Source organism: Leptodactylus fuscus, chromosome 6 (assembly GCF_031893055.1).
Source record: "Leptodactylus fuscus isolate aLepFus1 chromosome 6, aLepFus1.hap2, whole genome shotgun sequence".
Lineage (NCBI taxonomy): Eukaryota > Metazoa > Chordata > Amphibia > Anura > Leptodactylidae > Leptodactylus > Leptodactylus fuscus.
The window spans coordinates 10,802,274-10,823,716 of NC_134270.1; the positions used below are offsets into that span (position 1 = coordinate 10,802,274).

At 44.5% G+C, this 21,443-nt stretch overlaps 1 protein-coding gene across 2 annotated transcripts in view; it reads left to right on the forward strand.

Moving 5' to 3' along the window:
* Positions 1 to 21,443, forward strand: part of SDK2 (sidekick cell adhesion molecule 2) — a 495,641-nt gene that overhangs the window by 243,491 nt on the left and 230,707 nt on the right. For both annotated transcript variants that reach the window (XM_075279361.1, XM_075279362.1), the window contains exon 2: positions 2,622 to 2,781. In XM_075279361.1, the coding sequence (XP_075135462.1) occupies positions 2,622 to 2,781 (160 nt within the window). The remainder of the gene's footprint in view (positions 1 to 2,621; positions 2,782 to 21,443) is intronic.

The following is a 21,443-nucleotide window of genomic DNA, read 5'->3' on the forward strand; positions in this document are numbered from 1 at the left end:
CTTCTCAACACAACCATCAGCCACATCCCATCCATACATTATAGGCTGCCATGAAGACTCATCAACATGTCGATGCGCACAAGCTTCCCATCCCCTGTCAATGTCCCTTACATAATAATCATTCCTGTTTTTGTGCCACGGCCTCTCTCACAGACTCCCTTCTTGACTATATACTGTTGACCAACTGCACTGGAGTGAGATGATTTAGGATACACAGCCTGCCACTGTCAGAAAGGGGAACAATAGTTTTTTATTAGCTTTTTCTCCCCTTTCTGACAGTTAAAGGCTGTGTATCCTAAATCCTCTCACTCCAGTGCACCAGAGGGCGGGGGGGGGGGGAATATATTTACAAATACACAGACTACCGACCATCAAAAGGAATCAGAAAGAGGATCAACAAAGATCCCTTACTGATTCATAGCAGGAATAGGGTTCCAGCTTAATACAAGGACTTGGTCACCCATGACATTATGTGGATGAGGACTGATCAGTGGTAGTGTCATATCGTGAACCGGATGTCAGAGAAGACGTATCCAGCATTACTTAGGATGCACAAGACCGAAACCGTCCCGTAACTATGATCACGACATATGATTTTTGTGCAATATGACATATGCAACCATCTTTATCCTCCGATTCAAGTATCTCGGTAAAACACAATTTCCATTAACCTCTGAAGACTTAACACTTGCTAAGCAGTCCTTACACCGCGGCGGCCGGTCCTGTTAATGGATCATTTTCAATGTCATCTCGCGAAAATGTTAGCACCAAGTGCACAACACGACCACGACGCGTCTAGTAATTCATCAGCCAGGGATTCGCATAGGACAAGATGTAAAGCGATCAGTAATTGCTTAAAGCGACGCTCCCCTAGGGAGCCCGGTGTGTCTGACAATCTCCGCCGCCGCCATTTACAGAGGATTAACGCCACGCTGGGCCAGAATGGTGCAAAGGATTATTTTAAGTGATAATCTTGTATCCGTCCAGAGCTCAACAAGGGTGGACAGCAAAACAATTTAAGATATCATACTGAGAATCTCCCCTGATGAGGCGCAAATGATGGGATATGGAATGGGATGTGAAAGCCTCCGGGGTGCAGGACTGCTCCGTTACGTGTTCGTGGGGGGGTAAATTGGGTGCAGAGTGCGGTTTAAGTGGTGGTGGGGGGGACGCAAAGTATACATATCTATTCTTCATATACTGTTCTCTGTTCTATAGCATCGTATTCAGAAGGAGCAGAGCTGAACCCGGTAATCTCCGAGTTTTTGCGGTATGGGTGGGGATATTACAATGTATCGCAAGAAAACCGATGGGAAAGTGGCCATTATTATAAAATATTCATCGGATTGTAACGGTAGAGAATATGGAATGGACGATCGATATCAAGTAATGACATACTTGGCAACTTTTAATGAAGAAGATCCGGAAAAAAAATTTGAGTGGTCACGTTGCCTCCTTGTATTGGTGATGGCTCTCTTAGTGATGTGGTCAATCATGGCGCCAGTCACTCCCCGGATAGATAATGTGACCAAGAACCTAGAAGATGCGAGAGCTTTTCACCGTGCTCACCCACTATGCTGAATAACACCCACTTGTTGTCCATAGCAGCCAATCAGACAAGCTTTTATATCTCATCCAGCCCGGGAACTACTCAACGTTGTCTCTAATTGGTTGCATATGTAATGAGATGCTATACATAGAAGGGCCATCCCCTATCTTTTGTTTTACAAGTCGTCATAGTCCTTCGAAGATCACTCTCTTTGGAACAATGGTCCCCTACCTGGCCAACTGCAACTCCAAGCAGTGGAGTTGCAGTTGGCCATGCTGGGAGCTGTAGTTTTGCAATCGCTGATGGTTTACAGCTTTGGCGTCCCGGACCCATGAGAATACGACTATCCCTATTGCATATGTTTCATCGGTGTGTATGGCAATTCATCCAGTGTTACTGGGTATGACATTCTGATGACATAAGGCGTTAATCATCTTACAATGACTAGTGACATAGCCGTGTCAAAGAGGTGACAATTACAAGCAGCCCCATATTGAGGGGTGTGATCACATATCATGCTAATGTGTCATGAGAGCTATATACAGTATATACGTTGTCATTTGGATCCCTCTAGAGAGTTTCCGCGTCATCTTTGGTCTTACTCTATGGACCTTATACATTTTATTTAACCCCATACGTCGCCCTATAGCGCCATCCTTGGTGCTTTGTGGTGTTTATGGTGTTCTATGTTCTTGGTGTAGTAGTCTAATGAAATGTTGGGTTCGGTGCCCGGCTGATCTAGGTGCGTGTGCCATTCCGTGATGTTACACAAGATTTCATTTCTAGTTGACCTTTTCCCGTGACCTTTTGTTCCTCCTCCCGTAGCCCGTGAAATATCCTTTGTGTGTACATTGCTGTATTAATATATTTGAACATTTCTCACCTATTTCCATCTCTTGCCATTCTCGGTGACGCATGTATTAATTATGAGGCTTCCGTATAGACAGTACCGCGCAAGCTGCCACTCTCTCCGCACTGGTTAAAGTGTATAAACCCAGTGGTAATGTCGAAAATCTGTGAACTTTACCGTGTCTTACCGCTTGATCTCACACTGTAATATTTTCTGTTTTAGATGACGTCCCTCCGTACTTCAAGACCGAGCCGGTTCGCAGTCAGGTTCACCTGGAGGGGAATCGCCTGGTCCTTACCTGTATGGCAGAGGGGAGCTGGCCTCTGGAATTCAAATGGCTTCACGACCACAAAGAGCTCACCAAATTTTCCCTGGAATACAGGTCTGTGTTATATTATTGAGAACAAGCAGTGGAGTTGCAGTTGGCCATGCTGGGAGCTGTAGTTTTGCAACCACTGATGGTTTACAGCTTTACAGCTTACATATGCTTGGTTGCATACGTAATGAGATGCTATACATAGAGGGGCCATCTCCTATCTTTTGTTTTACAAGGCGTCATAGTCCTTTGAAGATCACTCTCTTTGGAACAATGGTCCCCTACCTGGTCAACTGCAACTCCAAGCAGTGGAGTTGCAGTTGGCCATGCTGGGAGCTGTAGTTTTGCAACCACTGATGGTTTACAGCTTTGGCGTCCCGGACCCATGAGAATACAACTATCCCTATTGCATATGTTTCACTGGGTAAGTGGTACCGCCATGGGTACCTACCACACGCTGACTACCCTGACCTTTGATGGGGTGTGCCTGTGGCTGATCCAGTCCTGTCTATATCTTCTGTATGCTACAATAATGGGAATATATTATTGCTATTGTATGGCCATTGCCTGGAGACTTATTTTATGAGACAAGTGCCCTTTAACATAGAGATATCTATATCATACCGGTAACAATGAAACTGTCTTGTAAAGTGAGGATTTGTGAGTCAGATAAAGATCAATGGGGTCGCAGAATTTGGACCTATCCTGAGAATACAACAGCACTTGCTCATTTCTTTTCCCTGCACTGGGAAGGAACTTGCAAAATAACTTTGGCCGCTGAAATGGCACTATGCCATGGCACCCTGTACAGCACCGTGCGGTGTATGCCCTGAGATGTGCGGGGAATGATGGACAATTTTTTGTGATATTGTGTCATGAGATGTCTATACTATATGTATCTATGGGCAGCCACCTAGCGGTTGTTTTGTGAATTGCTGCCTGTGAAGGGTTTTGCTACTATGTTACGATCATGTGAGCAAAGGAAAGGGATATATCTATATGCACTAAGATTTTCTCCTATACGGACCCCCCACCCCCGTCCATGTTTTGGCTGCTGGGGGCTATATGATTTATTACAGCACCTGAAGGAATTTGGCCACTATATATCAAGTCAAAATGAGAACTCACCACTTAGAGAGGTCTGGTTGTAGGGAGAGTGCTGATGTACCGAGGCCCGGGTGCCCAAGGGTTTCCAACAGTGTTCTTATGAAGACACCCATATAATAAATGGCACATGGCAGGTGGGGCTTGTTCCAATTTTATATTCTGTTTTATGATGGGTTACAAGGGTAGTGAGGATTAAGAATTGCGCACACCACAGATTTAAGAGATTTTAATAAAAGAAAAGGTAATAAGAAAGGAATAAGTAGAGTTGAGCGAACTGGTTAGAAAAGAACACGAATGTTGCAAATGTTTCAGGTTCGTCAGAAATCCAAAACCTTTTGGTTCACCCTCCCCACCCCTGGCCTACCCTGTCATCTTGGGTCATCTACTGGCCTACCTTGTCATCTTGGGTCACCTACTGGCCTACCTTGTCATCTTGGGTCACCTACTGGCCTACCATTTCATCTTGGGTCATCTACTGGCCTACTCTGTCGTCTTTGGTCATCTACTGGCCTACCCTGTCGTCTTGGGTCACCTACTGGCCTACCCTGTTGTCTTTGGACATCTACTGGCCTACTCTGTCGTCTTTGGTCATCTCCTAGTCTACCCTATTGTCTTTGGACATCTACTAGCCTATCCTGTCATCTTTGGACATCTATTGGCCTACCATGTCGTCTTTGGTCATCTACTGGCTTACCCTGTCGTCTTTGGATATCTACTGGCCTACCCTGTCGTCTTTAGTCATTTACTGGCCTACCCTGTCGTCTTGGGTCATCTACTGGCATACCCTGCCGTCTTTGGTCATCTCCTGGCCTACCGTGTTCTCTTTGGACATCTACTGGCCTACTCTGTCATCTTTGGTCATCTACTGGCCTACCCTGTCGTCTTTGGACATCTACTAGCCTATCCTGTCATCTTTGAACATCTACTAGCCTATCCTGTCATCTTTGAACATCTATTGGCCTACCATGTCATCTTTGGTCATCTCCTGGCCTACCCTGTCATCTTTGGTCATCTCCTGGCCTACCCTGTCATCTTTGGTCATCTACTGGCCTACCCTGTCGTCTTGGGTCATCTACTGGCCTACCCTATTGTGTTTGGTCATCTCCTGGCCTACCCTGTCATCTTTGGTCATCTACTAGCCTATCCTGTTGTCTTTGGACATCTATTGGCCTACCATGTCGTCTTTGGTCATCTCCTGGCCTACCCCGTCGTCTTGGGTCATCTACTGGCTTACCCTATCGTCTTTGGTCATCTCCTGGCCTACCCTATCGTCTTTGGACATCTACTAGCCTATCCTGTCATCTTTGGACATCTATTGGCCTACCATGTCATCTTTGGTCATCTCCTGGCCTACCCTGTCGTCTTTGGATATCCACTGGATATCCACTGGATATCCACTTGTCATCTTTGGTCATCTACTAGCCTTCTGGATGACATCACGGGAATACTGAGGTCTGCGGTTGGGCCGATATCGTGACACTTGTGTTAAAGCACCATGAAGTTGGCCTGTCCCATGTGATTGCTGAGACCTAATTACAGGCCCTGGTGGTCCCATCGGGCCCGGGATGTCATCCAGAAGGCCAGAAGACGTCTAAGAAGGACAAGAAGGGTGAATTCCAGGTGCCACAAGAGAAGCTTGGTCCAAAACAAAACTTCCTATCAGGTTTTCTACAAAGCCAAGGCTCTATTCACATCTATGTTCGGGTTTTGTGCTTGCAGGACTTTTTTCTTGGCATGTTACGTGCAGAAACCCAACATAAACCACACGGACGCCATTATAGTCTATGGGTTGTGCGGCTTTCCTTGGGTAACTGCTTTTTTATGCACATAGGTTTCCATTTGGGGACTTCCCTAATGCAGATGTGAATAGGGGCAAGAACCTTGAGATCCAGCAAACTTAACTCTTTCCTATACCCATTACCCTTGGCAGTCTATCGCCTCCAATTCCGACCACAATCAGTTTAGTATATGGAAATGTATCTGTCACCCCGGTAAACAGATTCTAATTCCGGCCTGCATTACAGATGACTATAATATACAGTATTGTTTTCACAGGCATTTGTTCTGTCGAGACCTTTGATCCCTTCTGTTCTTTTGGAGAATATTGCGGGCTATTATGCGCGGCCGCGTGTCCCTGTATTACATACATTGTTACACAGACATCCATATACTTGTAATTGACCTCTTATTTGTAATGGCTTTGTAATGGCATTCTCTGGGGAAGTGCATGTCTCAAAAAAAACCCTCACATATGCCTCAGCAAATTACAAGTATTAATGCTAACGTCTGTCACCTCCGTCTTACCACACATCGCTCCGCGTGACAAGTTGAATTATATCGACTTTCCAGTGGAAAAAAAATAAAAAAATGCCCCGCACCGCTCGGAATATAAATGTATTGTATTTGCCGAGCGGAATTTGTTGACATTATATGGTCAAGGCTAATTCTGGATATAATTGCAGAAGTCTGAGGAATTCTGCCGCAATGGATGGTGATAATGGCGGGGCCGTATGCTCAGCGATGGAGCTGCAGCCTCAAATACCTCGCCGATGGAACGGCGGCAACACCTTGTTTTATTTCGTTCCAATGGAGAGAGTAATTGTAGCTTTTGATGTGCGGTCCCAGGATAAAAAGTGGCACAATGACGTCTCCTCCGCCCGTTCATTGGCAGTAGCATTGGTGTGTAGGAGCAAGCTATGGTCGTATTAGTTCCCTTTGGTCATTCATAGGGTTAATGGGGATTATTATAAGCTGCGTTCCATCACGTTTTTGCCCTACGTTTCGTATGTGTGATGTTATTTCTGTGCTGATGAATCTCCCTGACCTGACACTTCACCGTTGTACCAGTCACTGACCACAGCCATTGGTTGGCGGGTTTTGGGTCGGCACACCGTATTGTCGCTGGACCCTGGTAAACCAGGCCAGTGAGAGGCTGGAGAAGGGATGGCATGGAAGTAGCAGAAGGTTGTAAGGTGAGTATTACACCTCTTGTGATTTTATACCATTATCAGCAATCCCCCCCCCCCCGAGTCACTTGTATGAATGGAGTAGTAGTGTGCGTGACCACCGCTCCATTGACTTACTTGTATGAATGGAGTAGTAGTGTGCGTGCGTAACCACCGCTCCATTGACTTACTTGTATGACTGGAGCAGTAGTGTGTGTGCGTGACCACCGTTCCATTGACTAGTATGAATGAGTAGTAGTGTGCATGTGTGACCACCACTCCATTGACTTACTTGTATGAATGGAGCAGAAATGTGCATGAGTGACCACCATTCCATTGATTACTTGTATGAATAAGCAGTAGTGTGCATGCGTGACCACCACTCCATTGACTTACCTGAATGAACGGAGCAGTAGTGTGCATGCGTGACCACCACTCCATTGACTTATCTGTATGAATGAGCAGTAGTGTGCATGCGTGACCACCGCTCCATTGACTTACCTGTATGAATGGAGTAGTAGTGTGCGTGCGTGACCACCGCTCCATTGACTTACTTGTATGACTGGAGCAGTAGTGTGTGTGCGTGACCACCGTTCCATTGACTAGTATGAATGAGTAGTAGTGGGCATGTGTGACCACCACTCCATTGACTTACTTGTATGAATGGAGCAGAAATGTGCATGAGTGACCACCATTCCATTGATTACTTGTATGAATAAGCAGTAGTGTGCATGCGTGACCACCACTCCATTGACTTACTTGTATGAATGGAGCAGTAGTGTGTGTGCGTGACCACCGCTCCATTGACTTACCTGTATGAATCAAGCAGAAGTGTGCATGCGTGACCACTGCTCCATTAAGTTCTAAGGGACTGATGGAGATAGTCATAGAGGTGAAAGGCGGACTGGTCACGCATGCGCACTCTACACTTCCATTCACAAGGGGACTCAGGATCCCCATTCACTTCCATTCCCACTGATGGATCTCCAGAGATAAGACACTTGTTCCTGTAACATAGACTATTGCTTATAGCATGGGGAGTCATACTAATGGTGGTCAACCATACTTGGCTTTGTACTTGTATAATTTCCAGCCCATAGGAGATCTCTTCCACCAACAGCGCCACTACCGTAGATAGGTTGTGACTAGTATTGCAGCTCAGCCCCATTGACTTGAATTCAGCTTATGGATGAGAGTGCCGCTGTTTGTGGAGGAAAAAAAAAACGCAATTACGCTATTTTAGACATGAAGATTTTCTTGTACAGAAAGTGGCAACCATGACATACATGACCGTGCTGAAAATCCGAAGAGGCAGCGCATGACTGCTGAGGCTCGGCTGTATACAGGGAAATTTCACAGACAGCTGTTCATAGTATAATGAGATGTCATGGATCACGGTGAGATTTCACAGACAGCGTCTGGATCACAGTGAATTTCTTTACAGACATCAGCTATTATATTTTGCAAGTAACAGCGGCGAATGAAATCCTTAGTTGACCTCAATATATGTGTAAATAGTTAAATGCGCTGACAAAAATGGATTGAGAAAACTATTTCTGCTCCAAGGATGTCACAAGATCACGAAGATTACACATTTCCCGAGACCCGCTCTGCTCCCTCTTCTCCCATTAGATATCTATTTTGTGGATTTAAAGAGGCTGTATATAATGGCGGTATTATTCTCCGAAAATAGCGCCACTTATATGTACAGGATGGGTGTGGTACTGCAGCTAAGCCCCATTAAGTCTGCATGGTCAGATACAACCAATGCACTGGTGTGGTACTGTTTCTGGACAATCCCACAGTGCAATGCTATATTGCAATCTATTGTAAAATCCACAGTGCAATGCTATATTGTGATTTATTGTAAAATCCACAGTGCAATGCTTTATTGCAATTTATTGTAAAATCCACAGTGCAATGCTATATAGAAATCTATTGTAAAATCCACAGTGCAATGCTATATTGCAAACTATTGTAAAATCCTTCAGTGCAATGCTATATTGCACTTTATTGTAAAATCCACAGTGCAATGCTTTATTGCAATGTATTGTAAAATCCACAGTGCAATGCTATATAGCAATATATTGTAAAATCTACAGTGCAATGCTATATTGCAATCTATTGTAAAATCCATAGTGCAATGCTATATTGCAATCTATTGTAAAATCCACAGTGCAATGCTATATTGCAATCTATTGTAAAATCCACATTGCAATGCTATATTGCAGTTTATTGTAAAATCCACAGTGCAATGCTATATTGCAATCTATTGTAAAATCCACAGTGCAATGCTATATTGCGATTTATTGTAAAATCCACAGTGCAATGCTATATTGCGGTTTATTGTAAAATCCACAGTGCAATGCTATATTGCAGTTTATTGTAAAATCCACTGTGCAATGCTATATTGCAATTTATTGTAAAATCCACAGTGCAATGCTATATTGCAATCTATTGTAAAATCCTTCAGTGCAATGCTATATTGCGATTTATTGCAAAATCCACAGTGCAATGCTATATTGCGATTTATTGCAAAATCCACAGTGCAATGCTATATTGCTGTTTATTGTAAAATCCACAGTGCAATGCTATATTGCAATCTATTGTAAAATCCACTGTGCAATTCTATATTGCAATCTATTGTAAAATCCTTCAGTGCAATGCTATATTGCGATTTATTGCAAAATCCACAGTGCAATGCTATATTGCGATTTATTGCAAAATCCACAGTGCAATGCTATATTGCAGTTTATTGTAAAATCCACAGTGTAATGCTATATAGAAATCTATTGTAAAATCCACAGTGCAATGCTACATTGCGATTTATTGTAAAATCCACATTGCAATGCTATATTGCAGTTTATTGTAAAATCCACAGTGCAATGCTATATTGCAATCTATTGTAAAATCCACAGTGCAATGCCATATTGTGATTTATTGTAAAATTCACAATGCAATGCTATATAGCAATTTATTGCAAAATCCACAGTACAATGCTATATTGCGATTTATTGTAAAATCCACAGTACAATGCTATATTGCAGTTTATTGCAAAATCCACAGTGCAATGCTATATTGCAATCTATTGTAAAATCCACAGTGCAATGCTATATTGCAATCTATTGTAAAATCCACAGTGCAATGCTATATTGCAGTTCATTACAAAATCCACAGTGCAATGCTATATTGCGATTTATTGTAAAATCCACAGTGCAATGCTATATTGCAGTTCATTACAAAATCCACAGTGCAATGCTATATTGCAGTTTATTGCAAAATCCACAGTGCAATGCTATATTGCAATCTATTTGGGAGGAGCTGAGTGGACGCCATATGTAATAATAATAGTGCGTTGGATGTTGGTAAGGGGTTAAACCTTAGTAAGCCCTGCATAAGGCGGCATGGCTACTTAGGCCACCTAATGTAATACCGCACATTTCTGCTATATGACTAGGAAAGCGCTGGCCGGAGATCAATCTGTTTTGCTTGTTTTTCGGTTTCTGCGGATCTGCACTTTTCTGCTTGAGAGAAGTGAAGGGATTGTGCGGCTTGAGTCAGACAGCTGAGTGACACGGCAGAAGGAAATGAAATTATTACAGCGGGGTGTTAGAAGCCGGTTCAGGAAACAGACCGCCTTGTTCAATAGCTCGTCTCTCGTCATGTGGGAACCTTCATATGAACAGAGCGCCGGTGACTGCACCCATTCGCTGTGACATCGCTTCATAAGGTCTCCCCATCGAGAGGAACGTGCGAGAATCCGCAGACAAATTAATTTCGGTTTCTTCAAAGACAGAAGTCACTTTGAAATCAATAGGACATTTATCTCGGGTTGTATTCGCCTTCGTCTCTTTCGTCTCCATGCTCAGATCTAGAACAATTCAATAAGATAACAGAACACTTGGCCTATCCGTCTGCCATATTCCAACATGCTGCAAAACATCGCTGCGTTATTGATCTCTCGTACTGTTTTTCGACTTGTTGACACATCCATGATAGAAGCCGGTTTCATGTCAAGCACTCGGGTCCGCTCTGTTTCTGTAACACCGCAAAGGCTTTCATCTCATCCTTTCTCCAAAACGTATCTAAGATGTCAATGTTGGATCACCATTCCAAAGACCTGCGGAGACGTTTATCCGAACCAAGAGGACTACGATATCTTTAAAGGACTCTTCATACCACGTAGTCCTACCAAGGCCCAACATCTCTAACATCTGGTATCAAGGGGGTCTATCGGGTTCAGCCTGCCCCAAAACCAATAATACCGCCATATAGAGGCCGTTGATGGGCACTGTGTTTTTGCATGGTTTGTGATCCAGAGCTTTTCATAGCCTGTGTTGGTCGGGGGATTTGGGTTCCTTTTTTTTTTTCTTCCAAAATATACCCAAAAGAGTCGTCTTCTTATAGTCCTCTGCCCTGCACATAGATAGGTAAGAGTCACCTGAATCGAATAATGTTTTGCCCTTGTGAGTCACTGCCTCCTTTGCCAAGATATCACTGTTTTTGTCAATATGCAAATGAGCTCTTGAAGGTTTAGTGAGGGTGTTGCAACTTCTTTAGAGCAATGGCAATGCTCCAAAAACTCATTTGCATATTCTCAAATAGAACAGTATTGTTGAAACGGAAGTAGCGATTCATAAGGGGTAAATACCACTTACTTATCTATCTGCAGGGCTGGGGTGATATGCTGGTCCTGGTGACAGTTACCTATCTATCTGCAGGGCTGGGGTGATATGCTGGTCCTGGTGACAGTTACCTATCTATCTGCAGGGCTGGGGTGATATACTGGTTCTGGTGACAGTAACCTATCTATCTGCAGGGCTGGGGTGATATACTGGTTCTGGTGACAGTAACCTATCTATCTGCAGGGCTGGGGTGATATACTGGTTCTGGTGACACTAACCTATCTATCAGCAGGGCTGGGGTGATATGCTGGGTCTGGTGACAGTAACCTATCTATCTGCAGGGCTGGGGTGATATGCTGGTCCTGGTGACAGTAACCTATCTATCTGCAGGGCTGGGGTGATATGCTGGTTCTGGTGACAGTAACCTATCTATCTGCAGGGCTGGGGTGATATGCTGGTTCTGGTGACAGTAACCTATCTGCAGGGCTGGGGTGATGTGCTGGTTCTGGTGACAGTAACCTATCTATCTGCAGGGCTGGGGTGATATGCTGGTCTGGTGACAGTAACCTATCTATCTGCAGGGCTGGGGTGATATGCTGGGTCTGGTGACAGTAACCTATCTATCTGCAGGGCTGGGGTGATATGCTGGTCTGGTGACAGTAACCTATCTATCTGCAGGGCTGGGGTGATATGCTGGTTCTGGTGACACTAACCTATCTATCTGCAGGGCTGGGGTGATATGCTGGTTCTGGTGACAGTAACCTATCTATCTGCAGGGCTGGGGTGATATGCTGGTCTGGTGACAGTAACCTATCTATCTGCAGGGCTGGGGTGATATGCTGGTTCTGGTGACACTAACCTATCTATCTGCAGGACTGGGGTGATATGCTGGGTCTGGTGACACTAACCTATCTATCTGCAGGGCTGGGGTGATATGCTGGTTCTGGTAACACTAACCTATCTATCTGCAGGGCTGGGGTGATATGCTGGTTCTGGTGATAGTAACCTATCTATCTGCAGGGCTGGGGTGATATGCTGGTTCTGGTAACAGTAACCTATCTATCTGCAGGGCTGGGGTGATATGCTGGTTCTGGTGACAGTAACCTATCTATCTGCAGGGCTGGGGTGATATGCTGGGTCTGGTGACTGTAACCTATCTATCTGCAGGGCTGGGGTGATATGCTGGGTCTGGTGACTGTAACCTATCTATCTGCAGGGCTGGGGTGATATGCTGGTCTGGTGACAGTAACCTATCTATCTGCAGGGCAATAGAACTTGCATGAGACGGCCCCAATTGCCCCAACAGGTGAAACCTTCCACCTCTGATGTTCCATAGACGATCCAGCGCTGATACATGTGAGCACATAACTGACAGGCTATGCATTAGAACAAAGAGGCGGCTTTCTTAGTCTTTTGCTTATAGTTTTCTTCCTCGAAAAGTCACCCGCTCTGTGTGATAGAAGAAATATGTTTTGTTGTCAGCAATTCCTTTCAAACCCGTGTTTTAGCAGGTCTCTCTTCACCGGAGTAGGAACTGAAAGAAATTGTGTAAAACATGCTGAGCGCTAATTACATTGGAAATCATGGAATGTGTGAATTTCCATTAATTTGATTTTCCACGTAATGATCTTTAAAGGAACCTTCATCTGTATATTCTAACAATTGTCTAAACGTCCTAGAAAAATGTGAGGAGACAAAGAGACCGAGCTTATATCTATAGAGCGGCTGATTTACTATCCATTACGACATGGACCTGCCATATACGGGGGCCGCCATCACTTATCACATACAATGGCGCCTGTCTAGTGAGACTCATGCCTTCAAAACCGATTTTACGGTAGCTGTCAGGCTAACACTCGGCTGAGTATGCATGTATTCTGAATGGGAACAGAGGAGCAAGCTGATGGCGGTGCGTTATCTCCCCCAACAATAGCAGATAGGGTTGAGCGATCGGGATCGGGAAGGATCGGATCCTGATCGGTGATCGAGCAAATTTCACGATCGGGGTTGGCTGAAGAATGATCGAAAATTGGATTTTGAAATCTAAAGATTGGCTCAACCCTACTGTATATATAATATACAATTAGGGTTGAGTGACCTGGATCGGGAAACATCGGATCCCGATCGGTGATCAAGCAAATTTTGCAATCGGGATTGGCTGGAAAATGATCTAAAATCGGATTTTGAAATCTCAAGATTGGCTCAACCTTACTGTATATATAATATACAATTAGAGTTGAGGGATCGGGAAAGATCGGATCCCAATCGGTGATTGAGCAAATTTCACAATCCCGATTGGGATTGGGATCGGCTGGAAAATGATCGAAAATCGAATTTTAAAATCTTAAGATCGGCTCAACCCTATAGTATATATAATATACAATTAGAGTTGAGGGATCGGGAAAGATCAGATCCCGATAGGTGATTGAGCAAATTTCACGATCGGAATCGGCTGGAAAATGATCTAAAATTGGATTTTGATATCTCAAGATCGGCTCAATCCTGCGGTATATATAATATACAATTAGGGTTGAGCGACCGGGATCGGGAAAGATCGGATCCCAATTGGTGATCGAGCAAATTTCACAATCGCAATTGGGATTGGGATCGGCTGGAAAACGATCGAAAATCAGATTTTAAAATCTTAAGATTGGCTCAACCCTACTACATATATAATATACAATTAGAGTTGAGGGATTGGGAAAGTTCGGATCCCAATCGGTGATTGAGCAACTTTCTCGATTGGGATTGGCTGGAAAATGATCTAAAATCGGATTTTGAAGTCTCAAGATCGGCTCAACCCTACCATATATAATATACAATTAGGGTTGAGTGACTGGGATCAGGTAGGATCGGATCCCGATCGGCGATCGAGCAAATTTCATGATCGCGATCGGCTGGAAATTGATCGGAAATCGGATTTTAAAATTGATCCTGAAATCTCAAGATCGGCTCAACCCCACTGTATATATAATATAAAATTAGGGTTGAGTGATCAGGATCAGAAAAGATCGGATCCTGATCGGCGATCGAGCAAATTTCACAATCAGAATCGACTGGAGAATGATCTAAAATTGGATTTTGAAATCTCAAGATCGGCTCAACCCTACCATATATATTATACAATTAGGGTTGAGCGACCGGGATCGGGAAGGATCGGATCCTGATCGGCGATCGAGCAAATTTCACGATTCCAATCGGCTGGAAAATGATCGGAAATCGGATTTTAAAATCGATCCTGAAATCTCAAGATCGGCTCAACCCTAATAGCAGAATATCTTGAGTAGCTCATGGCCAGATTGACGATGGCCAATGTTGACAGTACGAGGGACACCATGAGGGCTACAGAATACATCAACACCAGCTAGACACATGGACTATTTTTTACAGTGTTGGTTTTCGGTGCTCGGTCCTCACTTCAGCGGCCGTTGGAATACATGTGGATTTGCACGGTCAACTGAAAGCTGTAAATGCTAAGCAAATAATTGTACAATAAAATTGTTTACTTGGATTTCACGGTGAACAGTCCGTAGAGGATGAAATCCTCAGACCCACTGGAAACACACGAGGCCTCGGCGGACGTTCTGCTTGTTCACATGCTAGAACATTAGATGATGAGACCCAAAACACACATGGTAGTAAATTGGCGACTGTTCCGTCCCTGAGATTACACGTTGGCCTTTTGCAACGTTTTGGCTGGATGGCTACTGTCTTGCTTCTTTGCCTTCCGAAACGAAACACAGAATCCCGCTTTTGCATGATAAATGGCTGACAGAATATTTCCTCCTCTCCCGATGTCCTTGTTGTAGAGATCAGATCTGTGTATGTAAGAAAGAAATGTCAGAATGCTAACAAAAATATCAGGGTGACCTCAAAAATATCAATCGAACGTGACATCACTAGGGTACAGCGATCGGGATCGGAAAAGATTGGATTCCGATCGAGGAAATTTCACGATCGCGATCGGAATTCCGACCCGATCTTTTCCAGTGGGATCGAGATCGGAGGTTATCTCAAGATCAGCTGTGACTTTTCCCATAGAAAAGCATTGACTAGGGTTGAGGATCGGGATCAGAAAAGATCGGATTTCGATCGGCGATCGAGCAAATTTCACGATCGAGATCAGCTGGAAAATGATCGGAAATCGGATTTTAAAATCGATCTTGAAATCTCAAGATCGGTTCAACCGTAGACATCACCTATCTTGTGGATTGAGGACTGATGTTCTTTGTGGTCTTACCACTTTAAACTCATTGAAAGACATATTTTCATATCAATGGGGTTCCCGTTCCAGATCTCATGGTGTTGGCCAATCGCTTGTTTCGGACCATTGTTGGTGGTCCCAGTCAGGGGCTTAACTAAAGGCCGGGGTGCAAAAGCTCCTCTTGGAACTTCTGGCAATAGATAGCTGGATCCGGATCCAGGCCCAGACCACCTTGAAGACTTGTTTGCAACGTGTCTGTAGCTTCTCATCATTCTGTAGTAATTGTGCGCCCAATTATGAGACAGTCTCCCCTAGAGAACCCCCGCCATTTTTGTCATTAAAAGTTTAATTTTCTCCTTTCTGACAGTGGAAGGCTATGTATCATATATCTTTTCACTCCAGTGCACCAGAGGGCAGGGAAAATACATTTACAAGGCACTGACCGTCAAAGGGAATTTGCAAAGAGATCAGAGAAGTTGATGCAGTTGTAGTGTGGTGCAAGTAACCCATAAGGGCGCGTGGTTTTTGGTTCTGGTGTCAGCTACAACCACTATGACCACATCATTGTCCTCTTACGACACGTAGCAATGACTTGACTGTAGCAATGTGCTCAGAAAACTGGATAAGGGTTTCCACTTACATGGTGTCTCCGGGGCGCTCTCTCAGAAGTTAAGCAATAAGTAGAAACTTCTAGATGGGCTTAACTTCTACCACATCAGACTCGTGAATGGCCCCACGTTTGCTTTAATTAGTGGAGCACATCTGCTCTTCTTATTAGTACTTGGTTAACGGTCTCCAGATCATTATCTATCTCCAGTACCGCCACAATGGTCCATTCCCTATTCCCAGTTGGTTGGCTTCCTCTTGTCACCCCGAGGGTTAAACCTGTCCATCGGACGCCGACGAAGGACGAGCGTTGGTCGTTCCAAAGATTTCTTGGAAAGGAACGGTGTAATATCGGGCGGCACTTAACAAAACCGAGCGCACTAAAAGCGAGCCGCGGAAGGAGAAGACACATTTTAAATAACTTATCGATGTGGTTGCCTCTTTATAAGGATTTAATCAGCCATAAAGTGTAAGATTTCACTTTTTCTCCCCCTCGCCCAGCCTTAGCTAATGATAGCAACATAATTCCGCTGTAAGAGGGGACTACCGGAGAGTGCAGCGTCTGCAGATTTTCCCAAGGAAAGGGAGGTTTTATAAAGAGTTTTATCACTTCGGATGATTGTATCTAGCTGCCTGTGGAACATAAAAAAGATATTTAACTTTCAAGCGCGGCGAGCATGTGTTTTTTTTCGAGGTGCCAGTCATCGGAAGTTAACGTTTTAGGCGCCAAAGAGCGTCGGTGACACGTTGAGGGTGCTGTTGGTAAGATGCCCGCGGACTTGTCGAGGTTAATGGTGTTGACAAGCCGGGGAGAAGGGATTTGTCAAATGCATGGGGCAATTACAGAAGAAATGAATACACAGGTGATTAGCACACATCAAAAGTGTGGATTAATGGCTTGGCTGCTGCTGCAAAGAACGAATATCCTTTTGTTACCAAGATAAGAACATCAAATAAAGGCAGAGAGGGACTGAGAGGCTCAGATGTTCTTAAGAAGGCACACGTGCGCTTGTCCTTGTGCGTGCTGCACAATATGTGGGAACCGACATAGACACGTTATCCTGCTATGTAACGAGGAATATCATTTTGGGGGGTTATAAATGTGTTAGAAGCCAATTTCACTCACCGACACATCCCCTCCCCCTTCGTCTAGATAGGGTTAAAGAGGACCATCACCACCAACTCAAGCTATTTTCACCCCTCGCTCCTCCAGCCCCCCTGTGAAGGATCTCGCCTCGCCAAAGCCACTTTGACCCAAGTGGCACAACTGCGATCACCTTCTTCCGCTCTCACCCTGAGAGGGACCGGGTCTTATAGGATAATACAAGACGAGCCTTCTAAAGTTTTATATTTATTAACCCAAGAGGGTCGATACTAGACAACCAACATACATAGAGATATATGCTAGTGGATACAAGCTTGTACGGTTACAGAAAGGTATGATACAGTACAGTAAGATAAGAAGAATAAAAGAATAGAAACAGAATTATAATACCCAGTTGGGTCTCCGGAGTTCACCTCATGAAATCCAGGGCGCAGTTCTTTAGAGTCCATAGGTAATCCTTAGTTGGTCAGGGTTTGACTACCCTATTAGCAGAATAGTCCAGGGTGCATGGTATTTCCATAGGCAATAGAGTCCATAGTCCACAGGATTAGCTTCCACAGCATCACAGCACTTTGTGACACATTGCAGCAGTCCAGGAAGAACAACAAGAGACTTCGGGTCTTGTTAGGTGTGACAATATATCTCCACTCAGCCCCCTCCCACAATGAGGTCAGCAAGGTGGGCAGTATGACTATATACAGTCATAACTCTTTGAAGGTTTCCTTGGAGTCAGGTTGTCTGCTAGAAGGTGATAGCAAGGCTCTCAGTCCACTGATCCCAGACACCCCCTGCTAAGAATAACGAAGTTAGCTGAACCCTGAAGATAATGGGATGAGCAAGCTACCTCCAGGGGGTAATTAGGCTTGGACAATTGGACACTATCTCTGGCAGCTTGCTAATCAATAGAGTAAAGTAGAGTAAATTAACAGGGCAAAAGGGAAATATATCTGAGAAGTCATAACTCTGGGACATTCATCACACACCCCCATTTCCATGCAATCAGTGCACCTAGTTTTGGTGCTTGATATGTCAACTAAGCTTCCTAATGTCAAGTGGGTGGTGCCAGACAGGGAAGCATAACTCAGAGCTCCAATCAGAGGCAGACAATGCAAAAGCTCTGAGTCATGCCCCCTTGTCTGCTCCTGCCTGACACCACCCACTTGACATTAGGGAGTCTAGTTAGCATATCAGGCACCAAAACGGACTGCACCAATTGCTCAGGAACGGGGTAGCTAGAGGAACAAGGCCAACTGTGCTGGAATCAGCAGGGAGGAGTCTTATAAAGGATGAACAGCACTCAGGATGATGGTGTAGGTAAAAGGTCCTCTTAGATATTATATTATTATTATTATAGGACGATAATAGGAATAATGTAATTTATGGTCCATAACAGTTGGCGTCCCAGTTTAGATACTGAGTGGTCCACCATTGGAGAACCGCTTTTATAACCGGTCAGTCCAGATTTCTCCAGCAATGTACACACTCACCTTGGCCCCATTTTGTATGACTAACCATTGGGGGACCACTGGCAGGATAGATCTTATACAGGAACAATCCATCGTGTTGGATCTTTGCGTCTCCCGTTGGTTTTCCAATGGGATCCACCAACTAATGTTTAAAGACAAGTTCTGTATCAGTTTACATTATGTTAAAAACTTACACCAAGAATATTCCAGGCCAGGTATTACATCCCCAAACCCAGAAACTTCCATGGATTTGCAAAGATTGGTGGAATCCCCAGTTTTGCTCTTGCCCCATTTGTCAAAATTTCCATTAGAGACCAGCGAGATTAGCATCGTTTTCCGACTGTAACCTCTGCCTGCGCTCTTGCCTGGGGATGAAATTGAAACCGGCCTCCGTGGTGTATTGACATTTTCTATAACACAGCAATTGCTAATGTTACCCTGAATCTTCCTGAATGCAGTGTCAGAGCCTGACCTCTTGTTCTAACACTTCCCGATGTGAGCTTTACCTTTTACCGCTATTGATTTGTTACAATTTCCTACCAAATTCTTGCTCTTGTCTCCTCCGAGCTATAAGTGTTACCACCGAGGTATTGCAAAAAAAAAAATCCCGACTATTTAATCTTATATGCCATGTACAATGTAAACATAATATCCCTTCAGGGGTTCTCCGAAACAGCCCTTTGTAAATTTAAGAAAGCTCCCTTGGGAGGCCGGTCTGTTCACTTTCCCCATAGAAGAAAATGTAGCAATTTGGGAGAAAAAAAAAGAATCGGGAGATGGGAAAGCAGTGCTGAGTCTGCAGACATTCTTAATGATACAACGACGCGGCATCTTGGGGAGAGGGTTTTTTTTTTTCGGTAATAAGATCAGCGGTACTTTTTTTATTTTCCGAGCCATCTTCATTTATAGTTTTGTGATGTTCCTGACGCTAAGAATCCCTTTTACTTATTGCTTTTCGATAATTTTCATGTAAGAAACCTTCAAGGATGTGTTCACCTTTGCAACAATTTTTTTGAAAATGGAGACAAAATATCTACAATGAATAAAGAAGAAACTTTGCAAATTAAAGGTCTCCTCCGGTTTTATATGTTGCCGTGTCTTCTTGGTAACAAACCCTATGGAGTCTGGGCAGCTAGTCCTACTCTACTTTTATCGAACACACCAGTGGCGTAACTACACCTCATGTCTAGGGTGGAACGATCGGGATCGGAAGAGATTGGATTCTGATCGGCGATTGAGCAAATTTCACGATCACGATCGGAATTCTTTTTAAGAGGGATCGAGGGGTCACATTAGTTCACACAATGCTTGGCTACTGGCCAATCCTTGTGGGAAAAGCTAACATTAGGGTTGAGCGATAGGGATCGGAAAAGATCGGATTCCGATCGGCGATCGAGCGAATTTCATGATCACAATCGGAATTCCGATCCTGATCTTTTTAGGAGGGATCGAGGGCTCACGTTAGTTCCCACAATGGTTGACTACTGGCCAATCATTGTGGGAAAAGCTAACATTAGGGTTGAGCGATCGGGATCGGAAAAGATCGGATTCCGATCGGCGATCAAGCAAATTTCACGATCGGGATCGGCTGGAAAATGATCGAAAATCGGATTTTAAAAACGATCCTGAAATCTCAAAATCGTCTCAACCCTATCTATGTCCCGGGCTGCCATAGGACCCAGGACATAAGGGGGCCCACCGGGCTTCTGATGTTTTTCGGGTTTTTTCAATAGGTGTAACCCAAACAGGTAACGAGCCCTATTTACTTACCCATCCCTGCTCCTGCTCATGGGAAGCGGAGGCGACTGTGATCAGGAGCGGGCATCGGTAAGTGACCCCACAAACTCTGCTATCATTATACTCGGAGGTCTTTTCAGACCCCGACTGGAGGGCCAGAAAAAACAATGTTACTTACTAGAGATGAGCGAGTACTGTTCGGATCAGCCGATCCGAACAGCACACTCCATAGAAATGAATGGATGCACCTGGTACTTCCACTTGGACGTAGCCGGCGCGCTTAACCCCCCGCGTGCCGGCTACGTCCATTCATTTCTATGCGAGCGTGCTGTTCGGATCGGCTGATGGACCAGACGTCATGTGGGCCAGGCCTGTGTCATTATGTGTTGCGACGCGGGCCCGACTCACGTGACGTCTGGTCCATCATGTCATATGCCATTCCTAGTTATGCTACTGGAACACACATTTGGTATATTAGAGACAGACGTGGCGTCCATGGCACAAGACTCGCTCCTGATTCGGCCCATTCATTTGGGCCTGAATGCCGGTACACCGCCATGGCTAGCCGCGCGGAGAGTTCATATGATGGAATTTGGTTTCCACCATGTGAACTTACCCATAGACTGCTTCACCCCATGTGTGAGAAGGAACTATCGGAGATCCTTCTTCCCAATTGTGGTTTAGGCTGTACAACCAACAGCGGGCTAAGCGTAGATAGGATAGTTACCTATAGGGGGCACTAGAGACAGTTTTTGTTCCTTCTAGTCCATGTCCAACAAATAAATAGAGAGAAAATTTGCTTCAATTTTTTGGACTCTTCAGCCCATGTATTAGTTGACGTTGCCTCCCTCCCTCCATGTTTTTCCCCGCTCCTTCCATCCCCGATTGTTCTTCATTTACCGCCTTTTTCATGACCTTTAGTATTTTTAACCA